Source organism: Aplidium turbinatum, chromosome 9, assembly GCF_918807975.1.
Source record: "Aplidium turbinatum chromosome 9, kaAplTurb1.1, whole genome shotgun sequence".
Lineage (NCBI taxonomy): Eukaryota > Metazoa > Chordata > Ascidiacea > Aplousobranchia > Polyclinidae > Aplidium > Aplidium turbinatum.
The window spans coordinates 19,467,110-19,492,241 of record NC_137480.1 but is presented as its reverse complement, the minus strand read 5'-3'; the positions used below and the strand labels follow the sequence as shown (position 1 = coordinate 19,492,241).

General features: G+C 36.7%; 1 protein-coding gene across 1 annotated transcript; it reads right to left on the bottom strand.

The window, feature by feature from the left end:
* Positions 1-3,633: 3,633 nt before the first annotated feature.
* On the bottom strand, positions 3,634-21,288 carry LOC145776762 (sialin-like). The gene is made up of 11 exons (XM_082587988.1): positions 21,178-21,288; positions 14,555-14,647; positions 13,851-14,087; positions 12,931-13,105; positions 11,678-11,799; positions 10,676-10,837; positions 9,811-9,927; positions 7,648-7,771; positions 6,311-6,444; positions 4,967-5,099; positions 3,634-4,765 (listed from the first exon to the last, which is right to left on the bottom strand). The coding sequence occupies exons 1-11, from the start codon at positions 21,286-21,288 to the stop codon at positions 4,713-4,715; spliced, it is 1,461 nt and encodes a 486-aa protein (XP_082444114.1). The 3' UTR covers positions 3,634-4,712.
* Positions 21,289-25,132: the final 3,844 nt, after the last annotated feature.

Genomic DNA, 25,132 nt, shown 5'->3' with positions numbered 1-25,132 from the left:
CTCATGGAGGTTTTCTGCTTGACAAAATGTTTTATGGCTTTGTTGAAACCTTTTCACTTAAATGTTTGCCGTCGCTCAGACAAAAAAAAACTGTTTTCTTAAGTTGATCTGGCAGCCTGTGCCCATAAATTTAATAGACATGCCTAGTGATTCGCTAAAGCTGCAACCAGTGGCGTAGCCAGGAAACAAATTTGGGGAGGGCCAAATATTTGATGATCTGAAGAGAACAACAAAGTGTTTTATTTAAGTCATCGCCACTTGATGTGCAGTGGCGTATCCTGGTGGGTTGAGCAAGGGAAGCAATGAAAGTGGTGGGGGGTTAGAGCGTGCCGAAGGCACGCGTAATCTAGGGGGGTCCGGGGGCATGCTCCCCCGGAAAATTTTTGAAAAATTACACTCAAATAATGGATTATAGCGCTTTCTAGAAACACTTTTAGGGTAATATTTGTATGAAATTTATTAGCAGATAAACAGCTATTAGCCTAACTTATTAAAGGTAGCTCTTACACACCAACGGGCAAACACTGCGGCTACAATTAGAGAACACCAAAAACTCAGCTACACAAAAACTCAATAACTACACAAAAACCCAACAGAGTAAGCCTTTCTGAAATTGCTTTCACAAATTAGTACAAAGAAACGTAAATCGCGTAAATTTTGCGCGATTTACGATTTGCAAAATTTATTGGTGTCTTTCTGTGTGTCTAAAACAAGTCCTTGGAGGTGTTAATAGCCAGATGTCTTGGAAAACGTTACAAATTTCTACAAATTTTATTACATTTTCAACAAAGGGCTCAAGTTCAGAATCCAAACTTGGAAAATTTGGGGGGGGCCATGGCCCCTTTCGCCCCCCCTGGCTACGCCTATGGCTGCAACAGTAAAGAAAGTAAGTTATCAATGTAAATACCAAAACTATCTCCTGCAATGAAAAAAAAAACAAACATTTATTGTAAGAAAACTTTTGCTATTTATTTATTCATTCGGCCGCATTGAAAAAGTTACTAGTATATTAGCCTAAATAGCGTGTTTGTGTCCATTGAATCAACGTCCATTTGATGAATTCAATAAAACAATAGCTGAATCACCGGCCTAGTAGGCGAAACGGTTATGATGCGTAACATTAGCGAAACATCTGACATTTACAGTATTTTGAACTGATGAAGAAAAAATTAAAATAAGCCTTATTATCACCATTCCATTATTTCACGCAACAAAAATAATACTATTTCAAAAGCATTACGAATTTAATGAAAAGTCATTTATATTCATAAAACTTATCTTTTGTTGCGGTTTGTAAAGTCTTGCTTTAAAATTTTTGTTGTAGGCAATCTGCTGCAAGGCGAGGAAACAACTGAAATAATCCATAAATTGTAATGGTTTTAAAACAACGAAACGCTCTTTTTGTTTGAGTAGCATCGCCCCAGACAGCTAAATCCCTCATTTTTACATTGATTCAACGTCTGTACACGTTGAGTTAAATAAAAAAGAACCAGTTTTGCTTGATGCGTAGTTCCGTTGTATTTTAAGAAATTTAGCTGTAATTGTGCACAAGTGGCGACTAAATACGTTACAAAAGTTGTTTTAAATACTTTTTTGAACCGCTAACAGTCATCTGCTGTGGACTGAGTTTTTTTCTGACATAAGATCTTCTCTGCATGAACCAACCTTATGGTGAAATACTTCGAAATTTGACTCTTTTTCGAAGTGATTATTATCTTTGGCTGCAGGTTTGTCTGTAATAGTGCGCGGACTCGCTGTACACCGGATACGTATAATCTTTCATTATCAACCTTCAAATAGTCAACAATGACCACTTTCAACAAAAATTTGGTATTGAAAAGCTTATAATCGTCTTTAAATAGCCTCCAGCGTCGAAATATTTTTAAGTTCATAAAAGTTAATCTTTTCTTTGTCCCAACAAAATCCTACAAATTGTCTTAATGCCTCCGCGACTTCAACTTTGAAAACAATTTCAACAATAATTAATTAAACTACCATTCAACGTTTTATAGGCAGAGAAAACTTTTTCTCAAACCGTAGAAAATTTCATTATCAGATCACCGCTTCAATGCGTGATGGAAATCTACAGATAAATCTGCATCAAGCATTGCAGAGTGCAAAAAACAGTGTTGCAGAACGCGTTTTCGAATATTAAATTCTCATCAGTGCAACTACGTTTATGAACGCAATAACAACGGTTAAATTTAAACTCAATACAATACATTACAAACATTATAAGGACATATTCTCAGTGTTCAATTGAATATTAATAAATCCAGAGACATCAGAAAATCACTTCCCGCATGCAATTCCAGACCGACATTACTCGCTTAAGGTGTTTTTTGTTAAAACAAACTTAATGTTCAAAGCAAAAAAGCCATCACAATGAACATCTACCGAAGTATATTAATTTACAGTACTTAGATAAGCACTGAAAATTAATAGACGGTATTGTCAAGGAAACAAGCAAAGATGGTCCTGTAACCGGTGGTGAAATCTTTCTAAAATGACTGAGACTTTTGCTAAATTCTTATTTCTGTTCAAATTAACGTGTACTTTAAAAGGTCGTCGCTAATTAATTGGATACGCTACTGTATTACATTGTATTATAATCACTGAAATCATATTGAATTGATATTAATAACAATACCGTCTATTAATTTTCAGTGCTTATCTAAGTACTGTAAATTAATATACTTCGGTAGATGTTCATTGTGATGGCTTTTTTGCTTTGAACATTAAGTTTGTTTTAACAAAAAACACCTTAAGCGAGTAATGTCGGTCTGGAATTGCATGCGGGAAGTGATTTTCTGATGTCTCTGGATTTATTAATATTCAATTGAACACTGAGAATATGTCCTTATAATGTTTGTAATGTATTGTATTGAGTTTAAATTTAACCGTTGTTATTGCGTTCATAAACGTAGTTGCACTGATGGGAATTTAATATTCGAAAACGCGTTCTACAACACTGTTTTTTGCACTCTGCAATGCTTGATGCAGATTTATCTGTAGATTTCCATCACGCATTGAAGCGGTGATCTGATAATGAAATTTTCTACGGTTTGAGAAAAAGTTTTCTCTGCCTATAAAACGTTGAATGGTAGTTTAATTAATCATTTCTGAAAGTTCCTTGGTTTCATATTATCTGAATTTTAACAATAAACATGATTAAAAAAAAGTGTTTTGTGTTTAGTTTAGCTTAGCTGTTGGCTGGTATATATACTGCAGTCGTGTAGCTTAGCCTACCATATTGCACTAGCTAACAAGGTCACACACGTTTTAAATCTATTAAGGTTTTAGAACCTATTTGCGTTCATTAATATATCGGTTGTAGTAGTCATTATCTTTGTTTACACATCAATTACCATAACAAAATATATTAACAATAATATTAGGTTTAACTCAGTTATTTCTATAGGCTGCTGAACGCAACTCATCTGCGGTTTAGAAAAGATGCGATGTGTTTTGGGAGGCCTACAGTTATTCGACGAATTAATAGAAACAAAAATATATCAAACTTTATGATTCCTTTGCTTTGGTTTGAACTATTTTTTGTGAAGTGTCTAGGGCGGAAGTGTACTGTTTAAAAAAACGTTTTCAGCGTTTTAGTTTCGTTGTTACCTCAATACATAACGCACGACGTTCTGCGGTTGCAGAAAGACCATGTGCATAATTAAAAGTGTAGGTGATGTTGTTTCGAAAAGCTAACCTCTTGTAGAGGTTTACGAGTTTTTAAAACAACTCACCATGTTCTAAACATTATTGAAGTAAAGCAAGGTTATTTTCTTCTTTCGCATTGTTTTCTTGGAAAGATTTAGTCTTGTTAAATTCACAGTAAAATTTTGTTTTATTGCAACCAAACAAGATTAACTTGTAAGTTATGACGTCTGATCTTAATACGATAAGTAGAATGCTGCAAATTTTGAACTCAGGTTACGATTACTTTATATTTTTACGTTCTTAAGCCCTGGTCGACTTTTTCGCTCAGCCCATTCAACTGATTGGTAGCTTTGGAAAGACATTGTCGAGTTGTTATCTTGTTAATATGTGTCTTACGTTATTACTGTTTAGCCAAAAAGCAAAGAAACTTTGCAAAAAATAAATGATTATGCAAACAGAATTGTGAATTTGAAACAGTCACAAACGTTTTAAAAGAAAACTGCGCACTTGAACACTGCGCAGCCATCTTCAGAGCCGTTGAGAGGATAATTTGGGCCCAGTACCAATGAGATCCTCAGTTCCCAAGTGAAAACACTTCTAAGAAAAATGCACTACCGGTACATCAAAAGTATACGAGATGGTTACTTTAAATTTTCGGCCCCTTGAAAGGTTACGGACCCCTAAAATAATCCCAGGTCCACAAATATCCTCTGGACCTCCCTATCAACGGTACTGGCCATTATAAATATAAAGTAGTCTGCCGGTAGCCAATGCATTGAATCATTGAATTATTTGTTGCACAATAACAATAATAATTAATTTACTTTTTTGCTGATCTGTGTAGACCTATATCTGAAAGTGAATAATAAATTACATGGAATACATATTTTCCAATTGATTAGGCTGCAAATACTTTGGTGACGCAAAGTACTTCAGGTTTCGAACCCAAAGCAAAAATGGCAGCCCTACCACCGGCTGATTAAACGCGTGAAAAAAGCAATTGTACACGACAATAGTTTTTGAAGCTTTATAGCACATCAACAAATAGATCACGCCACAGGTTTCTGTGTATCCATTTCTTCATTAGACATGATTGCTACCTCTGTAATATAGAAGTTTACTTATTTGAATGATAATATAACTTATTTTTTAATATAATTCACTTTATGAACGCCATAAAAACCCGCTATGTTTATAGCGTGATTAAATAGCAAAGTTCAGAACATTGAAAATGACGAAAGCTTATTACAACAGGCCAGGGGATGCTATTTAATGAAAAACTATAAAAACAACTTTTACGCACTTGGTTGAACGAAGCAGCTACTTTTTGCCCATGGTTGCACTTGGTCGGAAGCAAAGAAGAGAAATATCAAGCCACTGACTGTGCAAATGCCGGCAGACAACCAGAACACTCCTTGCCAACTCGTTGCTAACGTCTGCGGAAAATGGACAGAGCGATAATACTGAAGAGTAACAGAACCTTGAATTGCTCCAACCATGACCGCTCCAACCATCAGCCAATCAAAAAAAATGTTGGATTTAAATCAAATTGTTGGATTTAAATTGAATTAAATGAAAAAAAATGAACCAATCTTTTAAATCCAACAATTTTTTTGTTTGAAATGAAATTTTAACCTTTTGTTTAGGTGATTCAACTTTCAAATTAGCACACTGTTTCAAAGTTTTATTTTTATTTTTTCTGCAAAATGAAACCATTCATTCTCTTTCCATTTTCTCTTCATTTTGCTTCAAGAAGCCTGGTCTGACTCTTCCAGTAAATCTTTTACAAGTAGGCCTAATGTAATTTGATATGAAACGCAGTATAGTCAAAGATTGGATTTTGAAGACTTTTGTGTAGAAGCGACCTATTTTCGTTTCGGAAAAACTTAATTCCAGCTTAGTGTATAATTGAAATTAGTGTAGGCCTATACGTTCACACAACACGGAAGAGGTAATTAGCCACAACTTTTCAAATTGGTAAAGTGCAAATTTAAATTCCATACTTTTAACAAATCCTAAATAACTCCCAAAAAATCAATTCACACGATCTTATCATTTATTGCAAAGTAGGCTACAGACACCTCGATTTCATTACTTTTTTATTATTACATAGTTTTGGGAGAGAATTTGCTTAGTTGTCTTGCCTGTCTTGTTTTTATTAGTAATGAGATGTCATTTTGTTCAGGCAACGCTCAGACGAAAACAATTTCATTAAAGTTATTGCATTTTTTGGATCTTGGGCAAGGTTTGGCATGTTGGTATTTGTTGTGGCCTATTACCATACAGAGGGTGTGCATAAAGACATTTTGTAACCATAATTAAAGGTCATTTTCTTCTAAATTTACAAAGCTTTTCCAACAAGGAAGCGTTGTTCCAAACCAACGATGAAGCAATTTGGTGATGTTGACGGTAGCTCGTTGAAGCGAATCAAATTGCTGATAGAAAGCTGTTCAGTGATATTCAGCTAGAAATCGCTTTCGACCTATGAGATTATTTTTACCAGTCAAGCGGGAAGAAAAAACATTGCAAAAACAGATTACAAATGCACAGAAAATAAAATAAAATTTATTAAAAAGGCAAAATTGCTTCAGAGGCGCGACTTGTTTGTTCCCAAAACTTATTCTATAGGCTACCAAGTTTATCTTACTTCGTCTGTAACCATAGCGCCAGCAAGCTGTGGAGCAATAAATCCAATCGCTCCTGCCATTGTGTTTGAGATTGAATAAAGAATTCCGCCATAATTTGGAGCGATATCAAGAAATGATGACACGTGTCCAGATGCTGTTGGCAATATAAAAGTTAAGCTTTTGTGTTTTATGGCATCAATGTTGCATATTTTTTGTGCGTTTTTGTTCAAGATTTTAAATATCTTTATAACAATTGAGTGAAGCTTCAAACTTAGAAAAAAAAACTTTATGAAAAATCTTAAAGCAACAAGATTGACGATTATTTTGCTTGTTTAAAAAGTTCTTTTTGATAAAGTAGGTTTTTTTCAAATCTTTTTCAAAGTATTGCCTCGTTTAAAAATAGATAAATGTAGTACACTACTCCTAACAGACAGTTATTACACTGTTAAACTTTCTCAATCATGTTAGTAGCGGAGTTGATTTGTTGCACTGAACTTAAATAATGGCGAGGAGAGGGTCTTTCATTGCTCGAAGCTGCAATACATTTCATTTGACTCTCTTCAGGAGCTTGTCGTCAAAATGAAGTTAACCTAAATGTGGTGAGGTATTTATGGATCAATGGAAAGACAAAAAAGAAAGTTAATTAGCTAAAACTTTAGTTTCTTTTTTTCTTTCCTTTTATCTGTAAATATCTTACCCTACTTAGGTTGACTTTATTCTGACGATCAGGGCCGTTGAGAGAATAATTTGGGCCCGGTACCAATGACATCTTCGGGACCCAAATCAAGATACTTCTAAAAACATCTCACTATATCTAAGAAATACTTGGTTTCTCCCAACTTCCGGGCCCCTTGGAAAGGTTATACTGGCTTCTGAAATTATGCCTGGTCCAAACGTACCCTCTGGCAGGCCCGGATTTAGGGGGGGGCAGAGGGGGCAGTTGCCCCGGGCCCCCCGACTTTTGAAGGGCCCCCCTATGTGGAAAAAAATGTGATTTTGTGTTATTTTTTTCCTATTGGCCTTTAAAGTTTCTGCAAAATGCTGTGCAGTACTGGACTGATGCTACTGCAGACGTAGAGATGGTTTTTCGCGCCGTAGGCGCAAAAAATTTTTTTGCACGGGGGCCCCCCCGATCTAAAAGTGCCCCGGGCCCCCCATCAGCTAAATCCGGTCCTGCCCTCTGGACCCCTTTCCAACGCTACTGCTGATGACAACCTCCTGGAGAGAGTTAAACAAAAAATTTGCAGCTTCGAGCCATGACAAACCTTCTCCTCGCCACATGTAAGGTATAAATTGTACTTCATCTCTCGTTTAACCTATGATGTTAAGTTTAAGCACAAGTGGTTAAGTAACGTACCGGTAAGGCCCAGGCTTCCAATAGATGCGCAAAGTAGAAAAACAGCAACCCAAGGTGGACGACCGACATAACTTAACATTATCATTGAGCATGCAACGACAAATAGAGGCATACAAGACATAACCTGAACAGAACGCCAAGTTGATCAGCATTAAATAGCCCACTCCACTCTATGCACAATAATGTATATACGCGAAAGGCATGGTCGTAGTCGAACAAAGGTTCAATTTTGTTTGGTAATTCTTGTCGTATTAATTTGAGACTTCATTGTTTTATTTTGACTCAACTATTTAAGCAAAACGTTTATTCTTCTCCCAGTCAAAGAATATTTATCCGGACTATTCAGAGAAACAAATAGTTTGCCGCTTGGTCTTTGGCTTTGACTGTCGGCTGCACAGCCGCATGATGAGAGCCCTAGTACGGCACTCGCAAGGACGTTGGTCCGACACCGCTCAAAGTAATGTGGCTGTGACTTTGGCAGGACACTTAAGCACCCCAGAAGGTGGACACAAAGATTGGTTTCCTTCTCTTCACGTCTGCTTAATCGAAATCTTCAACCACCAGGGGTAAGCCTGGATACGACAAAAAGCTCAACATTTTTCAAAGAATCAAAAAAGGTTCTTTTTTGAGTGAGTCTTTGGAGCAAATGACTCTAGCACTCCAGATTGTTCATATTTGCCCTGACTAGATTAAAAATTTTGCAAGTAAAACAAAAGCTTGCTAGACTGTTAAAAAATGTGGAAGTCTCATTTTAGCCTACTTTCATCTAGATCAGGGGTTCTTAAACTTATTTTAACGCAGACCCCTTAAAAAGATTTATGGTTTGCGTGGACCCCCTTTATGGCCTAGTCCGAGAAACTTTTTTAATCAGCACGAATTGAACATAACGCAATAAAATTAAAATGAATTGGTATCAAAATTTATTTCGATTTGAATAAGGACTTTCTGATGATCCTCCTTTTAGGGTGAAACAGGCTGTCAAGGGTTTATTAGAGAGTAATAACTATATTTGATTTGAGCCTCAAATTTGATTTGATCTAACCCTAACCTCAAATTTTGAGGTAACAAAATTTATGTTTTATTAAATTTAAGAAATAGCGAATGCAGATTATTTTTCGATATCTTCGATTTTTCAATGTTAAGGATGCTGCTGTTTGTCTTCAACAAGAACGTGAAGTTGTGGCTTCGTCTTTGATAGGGCAACACGCATGTCATCCTTTGCATCCAACCGGTTTCGACTCTTTGTTTTGATAGTTACCAAGGATGAAAATCCTGACTCACATAAATATGTAGTCGCAAAAGGGACACAGCAGCCATGGCTCTACCAAAAAAGGGTTAGCATAAACCTTTCACAATCTTACCTAGCCTAGCTGACGTCTAGCTTAGCTGCAAGTGATAGAATTTTGCAATGTTCAGATAGCGGCAAAAACAACCATGTGGAAAGTGACGTAATAAACGTACGTAACAAAAAACGGTTGGCCTACAGCCCTACAGTGCAATAACAATTATCTGGAAACGCCAAACTAGAAATCATCAGCGTTGTTTGAACTTAATTTCTTTTGAAAAATTTATTCCATTTTTGAAATAATACACTAAGATTTTCATTGGGCCTTCATGGACCCCCTAAAACTAGTCCGCGTACCCCTTGGGGGTCCACGGACCCCAGTTTAAGAACCTCTGATCTAGATTCTAGAACTTTATCTGAAACGTAAAGTTTCATAAACCAAATAATTGGTTTGAATTTGGAAGTGACCCAACGCATTGGGGTTGCTTTGGGACTTTTAAGATAGTGGTTTTCAATTTTAATTGTGGTAATGCACCCCTTTTAAAGACTATTACTAAATTTTAGGAACCCTAAAATTTTAAAATTGTGATCCTGAAAAAACTTTTCCAAGTTTATTCTTCAATATAAGAATTTTAGTACTTTTTCCTGGCCCCTTAACGTTTTTTACGATTCCCAAACAGTGGATGAACGTTTAAGAACCACTGCGTTAATCTATGACGTATATTTCACTCAAAAAGCTCAACAAAAAAACTTAAACAACACAAAACTTAACTAGTAGTTAATTTATTTGTTATAATTTTTTTAATATTTTTAAAAAATTTAAAAGAATTTTTTTTCATAACTAGATGCACTACGTCCAATGAAAAATTGCCACTCACCTTACGTAAAACAATCACCCTTAGCCATCGTTTTCCAATTATCCAATCCGTCAGTAAGCTTCCAAGGATTAAGAAAATAAAACTTAGCAGAAAAGGGAGCGCTGACAAGAACCCCACCTTAAAAATGCTTCGAGTTTAGGTAAAATAACATGCAAGCTACTGAAGACATTTTTTGACACGCCTTGTAGTGCATCTTGAGGTTCCAAATCGTGTCCCAACGCTTATCGTCTTTGACGTCAAATTTTAATAAGCTAGTTTTCTACGCTTTGCACGCATGCAGTAAATGAAAACATTACGTCTATTTTGCATTTTCTAGTTGATAGCTTAACATTTATTTTTTGAATACGGTTTTCGAAGAGTGTATGCTCCATTTCTGGTTGTTGAAAAATACCGCTCACTTCTACCCAGGGTGCAATAAATTGGGTGGGCATAGTTGCTGAAGTAAAGGCAGCCGAGAGAAACGAACAGGCCACCCTATTTTTCTCAGTGCCAAAGACTTATTATAATGAGAACCTTATCTTCTCATTCCCCAAAGCTCAGTATCTGAGTATAGGACCTTTACCTATGCTCCATTTCATTCTTTGTCGCATGTCTTCGTCCGCCCCGTTAGCTTAGTGGCTACGCTCCCGGCTCAAGATCACGCGTCGCTGGTTCGACTCTAGAGGTGTGCGCTTGAGCAACGCATTTCAGGACTTCTCTTCATTCAGCGGCACCTAGTAAGTGGAATAATTTCCCAGCAACAACACTTCAACAATCGGAAAACTTCACTCTGCCAATCTCAGAAACCGGCCCTGCGTCAAAAGCCTCTACCTACACCCATCAAGGGATTGTCAGTCCAAGGATAAAGATTTAAAAACCAACATACCGACTTTATATCGAAGCCGTAGACGTTTGCAATGAATGTAGGTGCCATCGTAGCCACAGTTATTGTTGCCCAATTGGCGCCGAGATGAGATGACACAGTTGATAAAACGGGAAGAGATGTCAAAATTTTTCTCCACGGAATAGTATTCTTGTGTTGAGGATTCTGTGAAGGAAGATTGTTTATACTTTTTTATAATAAGATGAAGAAATGCAACACATATTTTCCCACAGACAATTAAAATCAATCAGTCCCAAAAATTTTATTAATCAATATCCTGAACTGCAAAGTAAACCACTGTGATTCGATTCCCAAAATGTGCAGTTGAGCATCACAATTCAAAAATGAAGTTTCATCAGCAACACGTGGTAGATAAAATAATTTAATAATAATAACAGAACAACTACACGAGAAATTTTTAAACTGCTCAATTTTGTGGATCTTAACTGGGTCAGTGGTTCATAATCTTTCCAGAGGTGTAATCTGCGCTCACTGCATGTAACGATATTCAAGCAATAATAACTAATTTAATGTCATGGAAACAAATCTTAAAAAGTTTGGTCGAGTTATAGCAACAAAGCAAAATGCAAGACCCGGTGCCTATAAGAACGACTAATGACTTTAAACTCTACCATGACAGGCAGGGCCGGAAGAAACTTGGGCCCGGTACCAATGAAATTCTCGGGCCTTATATCAAAACATTTCTGAGAAAAAGTACTATACCCCAAGAATACGCGGTAATTTCTTCAAGTTTTCGGGCCCCTTGGGAAGGTTACGGGCCCCTAAATCATCCCGGGTTCAAAAGCGCCCCCTGTGAACTCATCTGTCAACGCTACCATGACAGGAATTATCATTTTCAACTATTGAAAGCTTTGTGGTTTTTAGCAAAGTACTGGATCCTTCCAAGTTCGGCCAATGCAGTTAACTTCCCGAAACGTGTATAAATGAGCATCATGAAATGTTTCTGGAAATACATAATTTTGTATTTGTGTAAAATTTACTAACCTTTTGTCCGTAAATGCTCATTTCAATGTAATCTCTCTCTTGTCGTGATATGCTTGGGTGAACCGCTGGAGAGTCGTGTATGATCGACAAAAAAACGATGGAGTAAATCACACCAATTGCTCCTAAACAAAAATGTTGGCTCACTTTTGGGAAATGGATTAAACTGGCCAGATCTATCTACCTGTCCCAGGGCTTCTCAAACTTTTGTATTGTTGATTAATTGAATCTTTATCCTCGGACTGGGAGAGTTTCTTGCAGAGCTTAATCCTGGCAGTTTCGCATACTTGTAGAGGCTTTGAATCACTGACGCAGGCCCGGTCTCCGAGATTGACAGAGTGAAGTTTCCGATTGTTGAAGTCGTGTTGCCGGGGAATTATTCCATCCATTATATGCCACTGAATGGAGAGCAGTCCTTAACGTGCGTTGCTCAAGTGCACACCCTGAGAGTCGAAGCAGCGCCGCTTCATCTTTAAATTTCTTCGTTCCAGAAGTCACGCGCTAACCAACTGAGTTATCATTGTGCAGCCCCATTTCAGAAAATATTTTTGTGCTACCCCTTGGATGGGTATAGTTTCCAATACAAACTTCCCATTTTTAAGTTGTTTGGCGATCCTTAAATTGTGATTTGCTACCCGGTTTGGGGTCGCAAACCATAGTTTGAGAGGTCCTGGTCTAGCCTATCGTAGCCATAACCAACTCAAATGCGTTGCAAGGCCAAACTTAAGGTTTCTGATTTAAGAAGGGCGCAAGTATGGCGCATTTAATAAAAACCAAAATCACAACATGAAAAGTTAGTTAAATTAACCAACCGCCGTTTATTTACTTATTTTCTTTAATAAGAACCTCAACGTGACACTTTTTTTTGAAGTAATGACAGAAGTTATTTTGTGTCAGCAGGCAATTTTTCTGTTGCGCGATGTAATTCGTTATTTATATTTTTTAACCAAGTCAACCAAATTCAATTTTTGACTTGTCAATCGTATTACTTAAACGTTCAAATTAGTTGTGTTCATTTAAAGGTTTTAAATGACGACATTGAAGAAGATTATTTTCATTTTCAATATAAGCCAATTCTCTGCGCTGATAAATACGGAACAGGGCCGCACAAAAGTTTCAAAGTTTGGGCATCATGCTGCCGGAGAGCAGCGGTTTGGACAAACTTGGTTTTTGCTTTTAGGGCTAATGCTCTGTACTTTTTCGAACTAAACTTTAAAGTTTTTACTCGTATTCAAAGAGGTTGTAGGTTTGCAGACCTGTGACATAAAACGAAGCTTCCCATCCAAAGCGATAAATTATTATTCCAACAAAAGGGTAGACAATAAATATTCCAGTGGCCACTCCAGACAATGTGGCCGAAACAAGACGGCTTCTTTCGAGTGGAGGGGCCCACAATCCCCATCCAGTCATAGCAGCTGGAAATGTTACTCCCTAAAATATTCTGATTTAAGTTGATTTAGTTTGTAATGTTTGTAGTTACTATTCTTTAAACTACAATATAGCATTTTAAAATTGTGTTGTAGGAAAAGCACAAAAAGAAGTTGTGATTGAGAAAGCAAAAAGAAAACGACTTAAAAAAACGCGAAACAAAACAGTGAAAACCAGCATGAGGAGGTGAAATTTTGCTGTTGATGATGTGAACAACAACGAGAAGTGGAGGCCTTACAACAAAATTCTGAATAACCCTGACGATTCAGAATAATTTTCATGCTTTGCCAGCAAAATAGGTGATAAATGAACGCATATGTCGCATTTCCTCATACCAAATATTAAAAAGTTGTGCAATTGATTGAGTTTCGCCTCTGGCAGCATAATCGATGCTTAAAATCTACACTGTGAATTAAAAAGTTGTTTTATTGTCCCGCGCAGTAAAATGCTTCCTTGTTACGTTAATTTAACATGTGCAAACATTGCATCAAAGCAACAAAGAAGGATTTTTCTGGTTTGATTTGCAATCAATCGTTCCAGGAAATTGGCTACAAAAAGCCCAGGCTCGCATAGCCTACTAATCTGAAAAAGATAAGTTATTTAACACTCATACATTTCATATTCTTTGCATACAACTTTTCTTCGTAGACTATATTATTGGTTTTTGAAACAATAGTTTTTTTTAATAAATTATTGGGCTAAGTCACTGAGTGGTGGAAGATGTAGCCTAAAATAGTAAAATAATTACTTGTAAAAACCCCACAACAACACGTAATCCCACTGCCAAATAGAAATTGGTTACAATAGCAACCGGCATCAACATTGTGAGAATAGCAGATAGAAGACTAGTCAGGCCAACAACCAGTCTGATACCCAATCGCTTTGTCAACCAGGCACCTGGCAAATTCGTGATACAATACCCGTAGTAATAACAGCCCAAAAGCAACGTTTGCTGGTTGAGGCTCCAATTCAATTTCTTTGTTTGCTGCAAAAAATTATATGAACATGAATAGGCTGTTTTGATGTACGTTAACTTCATAAAATATCTATGGGTTTTCACATTTTTCTTCGCTGTTTTTAAACAATAGACGACAGCCTATCGCTATAGACTGGACATTAAATCAGATAAAAGTCTAAATATCAAACTACTAAATATTAACGGCACTCAAATATTTCATATTTTTACTAAAATTGGGAGGCTAGGCTATTCCTCTCATTAAGAAGTTGCGTTTGTTGTTAAATTGATTATGGTTTCTCTTATTATGGTAAATTTTGTTCAACGTGCCACACTTCAATACATACAATTTAGAATTACATGAAAAACGCTCACATGTAACTTAGCTTAACTGACTGTTTGGATGTAGGCTATCATGAATTTTGTAGGAATCAAGGTTAGGGTTTTGTTTTGATTTCTAAACACCAATTCTGGCAATTCTATCGAACGCTACTCACATTTAACGCGATGCTACTTTCTGTGGTATGGTTGCTGCAAGAAAGGCATTCCACATGGAAAGTACTTGTACTAAGATTAGGTTGACCACTTGCCTAAATAGCATGAAATGGGTAAAAATGATTGTGCAAGTCCAAAGTTGATACATTGCAAAATTTTAGTTTCATTAGACTAGTACAAACATTCATCAAACTTGTTTTGAAACTGCAATTACTTAATCAGTGGCGTATTTAGAAAGTTTGTTAGGGGGGGGGCAAGACATTGTGTCACAATGTGTCAGTCAACCGCGTAGCGGCTGACGGCGGCTGGAGGCCAATGGTGGTCTGGGGATAGTAGCCTACACACGGGGTAGTCTCAACGGTAGTACACAAAAGCTCAAATTTGGTGAAAATAGCTGTTAATTGGTTCAAATTTTTTCTACTCGGGTTAAAATTATACTTGTTTGCCCCTTTAATTAAGGGGGGGTATACCAAAACGTCATATGATGCGTCAGAATGGGGGGAGGAGATTTGCTGAAACCGTCAGAATACCGTCAGATAGGGGGGTCCAAAATTAAGAGCGAATCCACAGAAGTAAGTAACTGTTGCAATCAATGAACCAACAAAAGAATCAAACACATCAGAACATAAACAATAAGTTAGTCCTTCCGACCTCGAATACCTTTTTAACATTCTCGGCAATTCGCAATGACAATTCACTTTAATGCGATGGCTGCGCTTGGCAAATGTATCAATGACTGCATCATAGTGAGTACAATATCCTTGTTTAAATACATCTGAGCAAGATCATCCAAATGTGACTTGGTCATGGTCGTGCGGTAATAATTTTTCAGGTAGGCTACGGTACTTTAGTAAACTGAAACATCGCTCATTGGAGGCAGTTGTAACTGGAAGCGTAGCAAAGATTCGAAGTAATTTGTGGATAACCGAGTTGTTCAGCAACTTGACACGCATCCACAAAAGTCGCAGGTCGTTTATCCGCAGAAACTGCAACTCCACAGTAACTTAATAGCCTACTGCTGTTAAAGACCTGGCTACAGTCGCTTTCTAAAATATTGGCTATTTCGAAACACAAAAATTGATTAAATTTTTAAATACTTGCAATACATAATTTCTGAATTTGGAAAAATAATGATTTGCTGTCATACTTCTAGAAAGTCATAAAATAATAACAGGCTACAACCTTTCTGTCATCACTTATTGTCTTCTACTATTATTGAACATGTAGGCAGGGCCTATGAGAGGGGGGTACGGAGGGTACGGCGTACCCTTGAGAGCCCAGGCCTGTATTTGTTGGGGGGCCCGAAATTGTGGTTTTATAGTTTACGCGCAAAAATGTTTGGTTAAAACCATCCTAAACGATTGATTTCAAGCATAAAAGTTGTTATTCTTTAGTCTTGAGGGGCCCGTAATCTAGCAAAAGGGCCCAGAAAGGTAGTCGAGTGCTTTGCGAGCAAATTAGGGGCCCAAAGTGGTAATTTATTGCTTTACGTGCAAAAAGGTTCTGTTGAAAGCGCCCTAAATTAAATCATAAAAGTTGGTTATTCTCCTGTCCTGGGGGGGGAGGGGCATAGTGTAGCAAAAGCAGGTTTGAGAAAACCCCATGCAAAAAGCCCGGGTGTTTTTGTTTTTTAAAATCTATTTGACAAAGGTAGTTTCACGCTTATTTCACTTCAAAATGAATTTCGGAGTTAGAGCAGGAGCCGGAGAATACTTTCGGAGCAGGACCGGAGGCGGAGTCAAAAAAAGTGACTTCTCTCGTTCACCTCTGCTTGTGCTGGGCATGTGGTGAATGCAAAAGTTAATGAAAAAAGGTTAGGATTGGTCAGATGATTAACTTGATTATACTTTAACACTTTGCTCCTCAAAGGGAGGCCAGATTTGGCCCCCCCCTCAAATTTCCTTTAATTATTTGAAGCACAGTAACGCCATGCACTTGGTTTTTCTTGACTTTTCCTAAAATTGCCAGGCGGATCTGATGATATTAAATTTGATGCTAAAAGTTGTGTAGTTTTCTTGTAAATTCAAGATTTTAGTGAATTTTTGCTATTTCTAGCTAACTTCCAGCAAAGCGTGAAATGGATTACATTGCGATAACAAGCCATAAGCTCATAATTGCTTCGTGCATCGATATGCGCGAGCAGAGAGAAGCATCCTCTTGCTTTCCTTTGTTTGGTTTGACCTCAATAATACAAAGCGCGTTATTTCTTATGCTACAAAGAAAAGCCAGTGATCACAAAGCTGTTAATTAGAAACAATAATAGCAAACGTTTTTTGCGTTATCAGCTCTACAAAGAAGAATAGCAATCCACGATCAAAATAGTAGGCTATGGAGGCCACAAACTATTCAAAACAGTTGTTTCAAGCAGATAATATTCATTGACGAATAAAAAACGTTACAATAAGAAATCTTCTCTTGGGTAAAGACACGAAAACCTGGTTTCGAAATAAACGTTCTATGGAAATGCTCTCATTGACAAAACTTGCAATTGAGGAAATGTATTACTGCAAATGCTTTTTGGAGAAGCCGGAGAAATAGCGTTTTTGCAAACAGTAATTGTGAGATACACTCAAAATTGTGAGATAGGCTCCATTTACACGTATAGCAGCTAACTCGATGGCGTCCCTTCCCTGCTTTATGTCGCCTACTTGTTGTTATGTCCTGTATTTTTGTTTCACAGTGCACTGTGTTTTGTTCCAAAGAGCGCAAAATCAAGATGATAATGCCTCATCTACATTACAAAATATTTTGTAATGTACAAACAAAATGTACAATGTACATAATGTACATTACAAAATATTTTGTAATGTTGACGAGGCATAAAGTTAGGCGTCACATAAGACAAACAACAAATCAGCTTTCTTCTTCATTGATTCAACATCTGAATACGTTGCCCCAATGTATAAGAGGCCGGCTATTGTGAAGACCCGCCATTTATAAACGATCCGATTATACCAAAAGTGGGACAAACTAGTGAATCAAAGAATGAATAAACAATGCTGAGAAAACTAAATCTAAGTGACGAACAATACCGATGTCTTCATTTATCTTGGAAAAATGCTGCCTAAACTTATCAACAAAAAATACCGTAAATAACGGCAAGGATCCCGAAAGCAGAATTTGCTCGACTTTGGCATGAATTTAGTCAGACATCTACAGTAATAATTCTACACATACAATAACAGGCTCTCAACGGGTGTAAGATACATAATAATCAACCTGGTTCTGGACGATTTGTGTAACAGTTTAGGGGAAGACACTACTTGAAATGATGCACCACACAAAAGATTTTCAATGAAGAATGAGTCTAAAAGCCGATGTGGATTGTGCTGCACAATAACTTCAAGTTTAGGACAAAAGAGGCAGAAAATATCACGATAAAAATAAAGACCTTGTGGGAAATTTTCGAGAATCATAACACGATGCAAATACCATAAACGCTTAGTTTGCATGCTGCTCTAAGCTGGCCGGCAACCACAAAGGTAGACAACACAGGCAGTTTATAATTCGATAACAGCGCAATAAACATTATAAATACGTAAACCGACAATTTTCTTTTACAAACGTTTTACGTCTAATAGTAAATTTTCCCCCAACAATTTTTTGTGAAGCGCTTGCAAACCACGGTTTTGTAAAATAATTCATCATTATTATTTTTTACTTCTCGGATATTGTAAAACGTCATCAGCAAAATCACAAAAATTTTTTTCATTACTTCAATGTAGTAGGCCTCAGAATTTTTTATAGAATTGTAGCCACGTTGTTTCAACAAAGAAGCCATTATTTGGCAATATAAAGTTATAGAAAATAATTTGCAATCATGCAAATGGTTGGAAAGAATCTAGGAAGTCTTCTCACAATCTGGCACAAAGTGATTATGTTTATTGTATCTCTGCAAAATGTTTTACGACAAACTTTGAAGCTTCGTTATAATCATTTTTATCTTTGAAGCCAAACGTTAATTTTTTTTTGGCCAGAAACATAATCACTGCCTTGCTGATGTTGTCGCCTTTACGCGTATTTTTTGTGCTTCAAACAATAAGGACCCAGTCAGCAATCCAGTCTATTTACATTGATTCAACATTTGTAAACGTTAAATTTATGTAGATTTGCTGACTGTGGGTTATTTCACATTTCCTTTGTTTACGCATGTTCCTCAATTCGCCGTTGCATTGTTTCGACGCTGGCGGACTAAAAATGTATTTTCAAATTGATTGACGCAATCTTCAATAAAAGTGGGCTTCGAACTTAGCTTTGTTGATGTAAATGCTGTATTTTTTGTGGATGTAATTTATGAGTCATGTTTATAAACACCCGTAAGCGAAATGACTTATGATGGAGCCTGCATGATATTTGTGATGCGACTTGACACAAATCCACAATTTCAAAAGCACCTAATTTGAACTTAGAAATTTCAGATAATTTCAACAACTTGTTCAATTGTCTTCTCTCTACTAAAAATATTCATACTACAAACTCAATTGTAGACCTAAAATACACAAACGAAGATGTAAACAGCTATTCAAGCAGGCTAAGGTGTTACTTATGAGAAATTTGGTTCCATAAAACTAGAAGATAGCCATGAGTTTCGGAATGCATTAGTTTAGGACAAAAATGTAAGACAACAAACGCAGTTTTGTTTTTTTGCAAATTCGTGTAACAATATTATTCTGATTGTAACTATTTTAGAATCAGTGAGTAGCTTACAATAAGATTTGCTCGCAAATCTTTACCAACGCGATGATTCGGCACACCGCACACACACTTCGTGCAGTCGATTGAGCTCTTTGTTATTCAGAACTTTGCATGAAATCGGATTAGCATGGTAATTAAATAGCGGCAAGATAAATCAAAATTGTCGTTTTTGGGTACCTTTGCAAAAATTGAAATATCAAGTTTAACATATAAAATTTTAAAATAATGACTTTTCAAACTTATAGACAAATGATTTGTTTTCACACCAGTGCAACTTCTGTTGAAATAGCACCAGCGGATAACACGTAACAGCTGATTGAATTTGATCCAAAAACGGCCCCCCCTTGAGCAGTTAACTTCCAAAATAACGTTGAAAAGCAAAGGGTTAACAAGATGTTATGTTTGAGCCTTGAAAGAGAGCTTGGCTTGTATCAGATACATATAACACTCAGTAACGTTAACGGATTTAACATTGAACACACACAAAAAAAATATGAAAAAACTACTAAACCCAACGTTTTCGACATCACATAGTGTCCTCTTCAGGAATAATTATAAGCTACATCTAAGAGAAATAAAAAAATGAATTTAAAAATTTTACATTAAAGATGTAGCCTACAATAAGCCGCATAAACGACACCTCTCAACAGCAGTATCCTACAGCACCATCAACAACTGACACACGAATTCAATGCAGGATACAGAAATTGGCGAGGGTCAGATCACATGATATGCACAAACAAAATAATAGTTTCATTGCAGCCTGATACCATTATTGCGCACAGATGTCCAATTCTGCAATAAAATGTTGTGTGGTGTGCAATACGCCTAAGCAAACATCACACTTTTTGCCAAAGACAAAGGGGGCCCGGAGTGAGAGGGGGGCCCGGAGTGAGAGGGGGCCCGGAATGACTTTTCGTACTCCTAGTGAAAATTTCTCTCAGAGGCCCTGCATGTAGGCCTACTAAGCTAGTAGTTTACCACAAAACTTTGGTGGAAACACAAGTGATTAAGAAATGTTCACTCTGGCAATCTCAATGGCCAAGCCTAAGTCAGTTTTTTTTTAATTTCTACACGTATCCTATACTGCCTGTGCCAAGATTAAGTTTCAAAAAATGATTTTTCAGTCCAGAAATAACGATTCCAACAATTGATAGACTTCAATTTTTTTGAAGAAATAGCCAATGTCTAGGCCTACATTATCTATTTTATTCTGTCACAAACCACTTATGGATTCATTTAGGTCAGGGGTGTTCAAATGATTTCTGCCATGATCCACCACAGCCAAACCTGACAACATGATGATCCACTAAATACGAATAGTAAACATATTGGACATGCTTTAAATTTTATGGTGCTTTATTTATGTAAATGTACCCTACAACATATTAACAAATTTGTAAAAATCAAAAGTGAAGTGTGCTACCCTACAGCCGCAAGATTGTTTCAGTGAGAAAAATGATGAGTTGGTTTAGATCTCACAATTGCATCGATACCGGGCTTTCTGTCACTTACTGATATCCTCAAAAGCTCATGAAGTTGAGCATTTGTAAGTCTCGTTCTATGCTTGTTTGTTTTACAAAATTCATTGATGAAAACAACGACTCACAAAGGTACCTACGTAGAAGCGAAGCAAGTAAGGACCCTTCTAGCCAGCCTTGTTATAACTGGACCGTACCTTTCCAAGGTTACAAGTGATAACCAAAACACATTTGAATCTGCGATACAAATCTCATCTCCTTTAAGATTACACAGTTCAAACTGCATTTTAGACACCGGGCAAATGCATAATCAGTGGAAAGTTTGGTTTTCCAAGTGCCATCAACAGACCGTGGATGAGAGATTAGCTCTATAACTGAACTGATGAACATGGCAATAAACATGTGAGGGCATAAATCGACCAGTCTTTGAATGCAGGATGCTGACGCACACCAAGCCAAAATGCTTCACTGTCATCCACTGGTATCCGATCTTTTCCGTTGAAATTGGATGGTGCACACAAAAAGTTGAAAAGATCCGGAACCGGATCGAGATCCGCCATTTGAACACCACTGATTTAGGTTATATAAGAACTCAATTAATAACCAACCTCAAGTGACACCTGACCTATGTATGTAGTTTAATAATAATGCTTGATATAAACCCATACATTACCATTGCCACAATGGCAACATTGATGCCATTTCTCAAAGAATATATGTTCAAAGTACCCAAGGCTGTCATAAAAGCCAAAACGTATCGAGTCTTCAAATAGCATCCAGGTGTATTTTCCTGCAAAGAAACTGCTTTTACAGATTTTCCCTATACCGGTTGTTAAAGCAACAAGGCATTTGTAATCAGAATTGTTAGATACAACTTACAAATTGTTTAGTGTGCAGTGATAAAGAATAGGTTGTGGAAAATGCATAGGCTAGCCTACTTCCTGTCCATTAAGTCATTAACCATTTACACATTTGCAAATTATTTAGTATTTGTCATCTGCATTGACCAGTTTGTTACGGCAATAACAGTTGAATGTATTTGAATACTTAGGCGAGAAATTATGGGTAGGTCAAAAAATGCTGTCTTAAAAAAATGACGTTGAATATACGTAGCCTAGCCTATATAAAAATGTTTATCTCTCTTGTTTATCTTTTTAAGTTGGAAAACGAATCACTGTACGACGCCCTTTAAAATTCCAAATCACATAGGCCTACATGGGTGTCACTATACGCACAGTTTGAGAACCACTGGTGTAGACTACAACAGTAAAGTAACTTTAAAAATAGCCTACTATGCTTTAAATTTATGGGTAGCCTACCTCAACCACATGTTCTTTTGTACATTTCATATTATTGATGAACGATTTTCAAATATCAGTCAAAAAATGTTCAGTATCTAATCAATAATGCACCAACGTGTAATTATACGTCTATCCTATATTCACGAAATTGTTTTAAACAACTTAGTTTTTCTCTATTCTTGTAAACACCTTTTAAGTAGGCTATAGGCTTGTCACTTGTCAAACCGGTTCACATCGAAAACGAGCAGTTAGGTTGATTGGCCTACCAGCTAATCTGCATCACACATGAGAGTGCACAGCTGGGATGAGAGGTTCTAGTTTTGAAAAATCATCAATTAACATGCAGACTAGACTAGGCTACACTTAAAAATCCGATAATAATGGACACTATGAAGTTTTATACATTTAATTGATTTGTTATTTCACATATTTGCATCCAACATTATAATGACCCCTAAATTGACCAAAAACAAATTCTGCTTAACTTTTTCAGCAAGCTAATGTCAACATATTTTGACAAGTTCTGCGAGATGACAGCACGGTTCTCTCACTTGCAGCTAAGCCTGTCAGGTTTTCCTAAAGAAAAAAAAAAAACGTTTTAAAATCTTTCTGCACTCCTGAATGCACTACGTATGTATACACTAAAAAGAGCTGATATTTTACCTGGCCTGCTGCTGAGGTAATTGTTCAATGTAGACGACTGTTTACTGATGTGAAAATTTTCCCATGGGTATACCGCTATGCCAAAATGGTCTACAATGATTAGGGCTACACGTTAACGTATCATGCAAGATTGAAGAAAAGGTGATCCAGGCAGACAAAGATAAAAAATAATACACTAGCAACGACAAAAACAACAAATGGAGGCAGTCAATACTTGGAATCAAGCCTGATAGTTAAGAAAAAGGAAGTATGCTTTGTTTCGCCTTTGGTAGACAGCAACAGCTGGGTTAGCAGTTAGCGCTCCTGCCTTGCGATATTGTGCACTTTTGTTTGATAACCAATCGATACAAGACTATAGTTGGTGTTCTACCTTCGGTAAGTCTGTATTTGATTTAGGATTGACACATATACAATCGCTTTTACTTCACAATGTAGATTGAAATAACCTTAGGGCTACCGGCTAGGATATGTCTTCTTTTTAGAGGATTTGTCCTCTTTTTGCAAGAAAAATGAATATTCCTCAAAGGACACTCAGAAATGCTCAAATGTCCCCTTTTTTGGCATTTTGAGTTTTCTTGCTTATATTTTCAACAGGAGTTTATTGTTGTGCGAATTTTCGGCGATGGCTTGTATGTGCTTTCGAAAACAATTTGCTGTACAAATGTAATATCCTGATTAATACATAATTCAAAAAACTGGCGTAGCCTATCTTGTTGATGCGTTGTAAACAGTCATAGACGTCTATTGTAACATATCAAACACCATTGTTTCGCGGCTATCGGAAATTTATGACTTTGAATTAGGAATTTTATGAGGAAATTTGTGATGAAATAAGAAAATTGAGAAATCAAATAAATGAGTGAGCCACGTACGCTAAATCAGGAAGAAATACATTAAAAAATATGATTTAAAAACAGAAAATGCAGCGTGGGTCAGGTGTACGTCGGAAGGCGTACACCGATGCATAGCGCTCAAGTCCGCTTTCCCGCAATGCAGAATAAAAAAAATATATATACGAAAAACAAACAAACAAAAAGAAATTGTGGCATAGATACTTTCTGATGCAAATAGAACGCATTTTATGTACGATTCTCGTTTCAGCTTCAATGGTGCATGGAAAAAAACAGCCTTTTAGTTATCTCAGTCCGTTTTCAGAATGTTATCGGATAACGATTGAATAGCATATAATTTCAATCATATTTCGTGCCAACAATTTTGTAATTTAGTTAAAGCTGATCCTTTCTCACTGAAAAAGTTAAGGCATTGCTACCTGGAGGTGGTGCCTGATTTGTCACATTTTGTAAATTTTTGCGATCGTTGCTGTCTGACTTAAATTTTCTAAAAATCAGATATTTTCACTTTTTGTTGACTCCTAATAATATGAAAGCTTTTTGTTGCCTTGAGGAAGCAGTCAAAAATGAGAAAAACTATATTAAAAAACGTTCAAGCAGACTGTTAAAAAGTTCTTGCAAGCAAGTCCTGTTACCAGTCTGACTGAAATCTTATAAGGTAGGTTAAATTGTCTTCGTTTTTCCAATCCTTGTGATGTTGAAACTCATTGTGTCACTTGCGAAAGAAAGCAAAAGATGTTAAAATATGATTTTTAAAAATTTCACTCAGACGGTACCCCAAAAGTTCGAAATATCTGGAAACGTGTTGCAGAATGTAGGCTAACAAATCAGGCCATATAAGGGGGCTGCAAAAGATTCATAGGCCAAATCTGGCATATAAATATATCTTGTTTTTTGCTGTAACTTTTGCTGCATAAGCTTAAAATTATCTAAAAGATGTAAAAGATATTCCAAACAAAAAAATTTACTTGCATTTTACTTGATATTGAAACGGGTCCTCTTTTTGGGCTATAAAAATATGGTAGGCCTAAATGACCTGTTTTAGCATCAGCTTTTGGCTTTTCTGCACTAGCTTGAAAATTTCACAAGACTAAGGAATTGTGTTCCGAAGGCTAGACCAAACGAAACCTATCGATTTGATTTTTTGATTGCGGTAAACTACAAGATGTGCGCCTCAAGCAAGCAAGCCAAAAAAACACCCAAAAACATCCAACATAAGTGACGTTTGTTGAAATGGTCAACTGTATGTCCCCACAACTCCGTTTATTTTATTTTTATTCTACACAACTCAATTCCATATCTTCTATTGCAAACTTTTGACTCTACGAAAGTTTGGTGCTTTTTCCAACTTTTTTTTTCTAAAATCCGCTATTGGGCGCGAGCGCTCGTACGCGGTTCGACTTCGAAAGACGTCAGTTCGGCGCCCACTGAAAGCGCGGTAGCCTGGCTACACAGACTTTGTTTCTAGTAAACTATTTAAAGGCACGCTAGACGAGAAATACAAAGACTGGATTCCTCGCTTTTCTGTTTACTTTATTTAAACCTTTACCAATTGCTTTAGCGTTGATGATCATTTACATTTTCATTCA